The sequence below is a fragment of the Entamoeba nuttalli genome, assembly GCF_000257125.1.
Source record: "Entamoeba nuttalli P19 unplaced genomic scaffold asmbl_3768, whole genome shotgun sequence".
In the NCBI taxonomy this organism is placed as follows: Eukaryota; Evosea; order Mastigamoebida; family Endamoebidae; genus Entamoeba; species Entamoeba nuttalli.
In genome coordinates, this window is record NW_008576317.1 from 1 (window position 1) to 5,071 (window position 5,071).

A 5,071-nucleotide genomic window follows, 5' to 3' on the forward strand; every position below is an offset into this window, starting at 1 on the left:
TATTTTACTAGATTCAACTACAGAAACACCCGAATTAATTTGGAATTCGGAAATGAAAAATGGTGTTGGAGATTTCATTAATAAAATGACTGAGTCATTCCATGAAAAACAACTTTCTAACCCAATGGTTAAATGGCAAGTTCCAGATACTTTTGCATTTAAATATAAAGAACTTGAAAATGAATTATTTATTGGAGGTGTATTTATTCGAATCTTCAACCAAAATCCTACATGTCCACTTAATAATCCAAATGCATTTAGTGATGGATTATTTAATAAGTATCAAGAAGCTGCCAGACAACGAGATGTTACTGTAATGAATGCACTTGCTAAGACAATTGCAGTATTTTATACTAATCAGCCACAATGTTTAGATTATATAGCTACATCAGGTCATTTATCTAAAGTCGTAGAATTACTACAAACACTACCAGATGAGACATTGTTTATAATTCTACAAGTTATTGTTACAAATTCATTGTGTAAAGAACGGTTAATAGATAATAACGCAGTTCCATTAATCGTCCTTTGTTTAACTAAAATACCTGAACACGCACAAATTGTAGCTAATGTTTTTAGGTCAATGACATCTGGAGTTGGATGTAAAGGAGTATTATGTTATGTCCCAAAACTTTGCAACGAAAACGTCCAAAGTGCTATCTTTACAGTATTGAAAGGTTCATTAGATGACACTCTTGGATCATCAGCACCAGAGGTCAAAGCATTGATAGTTGACGCTTTACAGAATGCTTTACAAGACTCTTCTCACGCAGCAAATCTGGACGTTGTACTGAATGAACATCCAGAATGGCAACAATATTCCACTCAAAAACATGGACTTTTCCTTTCTGGAGCCTCACCTATTTCTGGGTATATTGCCGGACCTACGGCATCAAGTGGTGCTGTAGGATTATTAACTGTAGCCGAAGATGCATCAATACATAGACCAGACGCACCACCCGAACTTAAATAAAATAAATTACTTCGTTTCCATTTTTACAAATTAAATTATTATTTAAAAAAAGAACTTTATCTAAAACAGTTTAATGAATTTTATCCAAAACCTTTTTGAAGACATAATCAATCAAAGAGTTAGTTCATCCTCTAGGTTAACGGTTCATGTGTCATTTGCTGCTGCACTATTTTTTGAAATATATTTCTTCTTTACAATACCGTCTGCATCAATTCATTTTGTTGTGTTAATGTTTTTGACATGTGGGGCATATGGTGCTATATGTTGGTTTGTTTAAAGAAGTTATTTTGTTATTCTGGACAAATCTTATTTTTATAGGGTATTTTACCAACTTGATACTAACCCAGAACTTTGTGAAGCATTAAAAAAAGCAAAAGAAGAACAACAAAAAGAAGAAAATAAAGAAGAAAGTCCATTAAATAAAAACGATGAATTAAGTGAAGAAACTAAAGAAAAAAGGGATTAAATTTAGTTAAATTATTTGGCTTGAATAATCTGAAGTACTTTTTCTCTTGTCCAATTTTCAAATTGAAGAGTTTTATGATGAGAGGTTTGTCCTTTAATAAGCCTTACATTAGACTTTTTTATTCCAAATGTAGATGCCATAAAAGCAATAACTTCAGTGTTGGCTTTTCCATCGACTGGGGGTGAGTTAATAGATACTTTTAATAAACCATCTTCAACTCCTTGAATTTCACTAGTTTTAGCATTGGGTTTAATTTCTACTTCAATAATAACATCTGAGTTATGTTGTTTAATAAAAGAAAAACCATCGTCGACAACAGGTTCTTTTGATGGAGGTGATTGTTTAAGTTTTTTACTTTTAGGAGCCATTCAATAAGAGAAATTATTAAGTTTTTAATATAAAAAGTTTAAATAAAGAAGAGGAATAAAGGAATTTTATGTTATTCGATTTTTGCAAAAATGTCATGTTGTTTTAATAAAGAGTAACTCTTTTTATCAGCTATAAATGTTGCTGCTGGAGACCCACCAAATATGACATGATTCCCAATTTTTAATTTCATTGGGTTATTATCTGTATTAATACTTACAACCATTCCTTGTTGAAACTTATCATTCTTTTGTTCAGCTAGAATAATTCCATTGACAGTTTGGGTGGTATAATGTTGGACTAAAACCATGTCTCCAGTTGGTTTAATTTTTGCCATTAATCCAGTTAAACGTGGTGAAATTGGTTGTGGAGATAACTAAAAAGTTAGTTAACAAAGTTTTGGAGTAATGAATAATATTTATAAAGAAGTACAAACTAATGACATCTACCGATTAATACTTTTTAATTCTTAGTTAAAAATCTGAAAAACAATGAAAGATGCAAATAATGAACTTTTTCAATAATAACTTTTTTTGGTATATATACCATTTTAATAAAAAGAATTATTGAAAATGTGTTTAATTAACAAAACTATAATTTTTTCTATTTTGTAAAGTTGAGTAGTTTATAAGTCAAATTTAGGTTAAGGTCAAGTTGTTTGTAAGTAAAATGAAAGAAAAAAATGAGAAGGAGTAAAAGATATATAAGACGAAAAGTATTATATTAAATAATAAAAGATTAGTTTGTTAATAGTTTCGAGGTGGACTTTGAAACTCAGAATTTTGGGAGAATATATCTAAACAAAGGACCGAAGATCCTCGACAAAAATGAAAACAGATTATGACTTTGCATGAACTGGTTAATCTGGAAATTAGTCTATCGTTCGTTATGCCGTACACCAAAGAAAAGGTTCCAATACAAAATCCTCAAGAAAATGCTATCGTCATTTCCTTTTCTATTCATTACATTACGCAATATGGTCAAGAACTTTATGTAAATTTGGATGACTACACTTGTAAGTTTGTTTTTTTCTTTAAGCTATTTTACTTTAGAGTATTTCTAATATATAGAAAACTGACATGGACCAGTGGTCATATCTGGAAGGGGACAATTACTCTTGTACGGCCTCGGACATTAAAATGGTCATATTCTTTACTTTGTGGTGAAATTGTATTGAGAAGGGAGGAGTTAAGATGCCCAAGGATATATTCTTTGGATGATATTCACAAGTATTACCATATTTATGATAGGTGGGATAATCCCCAGTCAAGTGTTTCTCCATTGGTTTGTTGTTTTTAAAAATTTTAATAGAAAGTATTTAATACATTAGACTTTTGGGGCATTACCTTTAAGTGATGAAAAAACGTTTAGCTCAAATAATGAGGGAGGGTATTTTTCTCCACGGTCTTCTCGTTATATCACCTCAATTTATGTTACACCAAAAAAAGTAAAAGACACTAACTCTGATGATGATAACTAACTTTTAAGTAACATATTTTTAACAACAGTGTATCAACCTTAATTTATTTATTTCCAGAGTTTGTTTAATTAAAAACAAATTTATTTTTTGTTTTATTTTAATTAAAAATAAATCGTAAAATTGAAAAATAACAAAATTATTAACATTTTTAATCTTTGCATTGAAGTATACAAAGTCTCTCACATCGTATCTTAGTACAATTAAATTGGAATTGTAATGGAGTAACTGTTGAGTTTCCTTGAGTATATGAAGACTTCATCAACGGATTAAATTGAATAAGTCCCATATCATTCATCCAAAAAGCACAATAACAGTTCAAAACTACATGTGAATCATTGCAGTATAACGAGAATGAAGATTTAGATTCAGTATTTCTTTGAAATACAGAAGTACTTGAATTTTTATTAACAGTGAAAACCCACATATTATTAGAAGAAACAATATTTGTTTTATTGAATTGAAGCATTGGAATCATATCTTCTTGATAAAAGCCAACAACTCCAGATTTAGTCTCGAATACAAAGAGTATTTTTGTCTTATATTCAATAGCACTCTTAATATTTCTGGAATCTAATTCTTGTAATAAACTATCATATATAACTTCAAAGCCAGTTGTTTGAGCTGTTTTTTTCAAACAGTTTATAACTAATTGAGTGTTAAGGTCTTCAAAAGGACTTTGTTTATAAAATTCTTCAATATCTTGGTTATTAGGTTCTAATGGAGCAGAAGTCGGTCTTTTGTTTTCTTGAAAAGTTTGACTAAAACGGTGCATATATTTAAATTCTTTCCATTCTGAAAGATGCTTTAATTTCTTTTCTTTTGAGAGATTTGAGGTTTGAGTGTGGGTTTGTACTGGTTCTACTGTTAATTTATTTGGAGTTAGTCTTTCTAAAGAAACGCATATTGGTTCATATCCATTTAAACAGTCTGAAGGTTTACTCAAAGACCCTTTTGTTGGAGAGTTTGTTTTTATTGATTGATGATTTCCCATTTTATTAATAAATAGTCTGAAAGTCTTTTTAAATCATAACTTAATTTATTTTTGTAATCATAAACTTATAAATGTTATTTGGTTAATTCCTTCTATTCTTAATAAAATTTGAAGTACTTTACTAGCAACTTTCATCCATGACAAGCTAACCTATTTTTGCCCAATAATTTTGTCGATAGGTTGTTCATTTTCTGTTGGTAGGAAATGAAATGTTTTTCAAAAATAGTTGATTCGATTAATAAATTCTTAGGCATATAAAAATAAGTCAGTAAAAATCTGAAAACAGGAAACAAACATATTTAAAAAATATAATAATTTTAAATATGACGTGGCTATTCTATTTATTTATTCATCGTATCTATAGTTTTATTTATTTTCTAACTTCTAATAAGTTCTATTTAATCTTTTCCCTTCATACTATCCTAACTTGATTAACAACTTTTTTTTAATCAATTATGATAATTTTGAGCCATTTTTATATAAATTAGTGTTTTTGTTCCAATTTTTTTAGTGGTTTTCATTGGAAGACAAACAAAGTAGATCTTCTGTCATTATGATTAAGTTCTAAGATTTTGTTCTTTACATTACGTTAGTTATACATAAAACATATATTATTTTCCATTTGATTTTCTTTATTATTGAATTACACTCTATTCTTCTTTATATTATATCATTTACTTTCATTTTAATGTAACGTTTAGTATTTTCTTTTATTTATTTGACATTTTATTATATTTAATAGATTCATTTTCATTATTTACTTTAATGTTTGTCATTTTTATTATATTTTCAATT

General features: G+C 28.4%; 6 protein-coding genes across 6 annotated transcripts; 3 read left to right on the plus strand and 3 right to left on the minus strand.

Annotated features, from left to right (window-relative positions):
* Window positions 1–52: 52 nt before the first annotated feature.
* Window positions 53–973, plus strand: ENU1_080380 (hypothetical protein; the record flags this gene model as incomplete). The annotated part of the gene is made up of 1 exon (XM_008858683.1): window positions 53–973. The coding sequence occupies one exon, from the start codon at window positions 53–55 to the stop codon at window positions 971–973; it is 921 nt and encodes a 306-aa protein (XP_008856905.1).
* Window positions 974–1,046: 73 nt separating this feature from the next.
* On the plus strand, window positions 1,047–1,439 carry ENU1_080390 (hypothetical protein; the record flags this gene model as incomplete). The annotated part of the gene is made up of 2 exons (XM_008858684.1): window positions 1,047–1,240; window positions 1,292–1,439. The coding sequence occupies 2 exons, from the start codon at window positions 1,047–1,049 to the stop codon at window positions 1,437–1,439; spliced, it is 342 nt and encodes a 113-aa protein (XP_008856906.1).
* An 11-nt stretch (window positions 1,440–1,450) lies between these two features.
* On the minus strand, window positions 1,451–1,807 carry ENU1_080400 (ACR, YggU family COG1872 protein, putative; the record flags this gene model as incomplete). Its single annotated transcript, XM_008858685.1, has 1 exon — window positions 1,451–1,807. The coding sequence occupies one exon, from the start codon at window positions 1,805–1,807 to the stop codon at window positions 1,451–1,453; it is 357 nt and encodes a 118-aa protein (XP_008856907.1).
* A 71-nt stretch (window positions 1,808–1,878) lies between these two features.
* ENU1_080410 (chaperonin GroS protein) lies at window positions 1,879–2,142 on the minus strand (the record flags this gene model as incomplete). Its single annotated transcript, XM_008858686.1, has 1 exon — window positions 1,879–2,142. One exon carries the CDS (start codon window positions 2,140–2,142, stop codon window positions 1,879–1,881), a length of 264 nt encoding a protein of 87 aa, XP_008856908.1.
* A 551-nt stretch (window positions 2,143–2,693) lies between these two features.
* ENU1_080420 (hypothetical protein) lies at window positions 2,694–3,285 on the plus strand (the record flags this gene model as incomplete). Its single annotated transcript, XM_008858687.1, has 3 exons — window positions 2,694–2,824; window positions 2,876–3,089; window positions 3,136–3,285. The coding sequence occupies 3 exons, from the start codon at window positions 2,694–2,696 to the stop codon at window positions 3,283–3,285; spliced, it is 495 nt and encodes a 164-aa protein (XP_008856909.1).
* A 148-nt stretch (window positions 3,286–3,433) lies between these two features.
* Window positions 3,434–4,276, minus strand: ENU1_080430 (hypothetical protein; the record flags this gene model as incomplete). Its single annotated transcript, XM_008858688.1, has 1 exon — window positions 3,434–4,276. The coding sequence occupies one exon, from the start codon at window positions 4,274–4,276 to the stop codon at window positions 3,434–3,436; it is 843 nt and encodes a 280-aa protein (XP_008856910.1).
* Window positions 4,277–5,071: the final 795 nt, after the last annotated feature.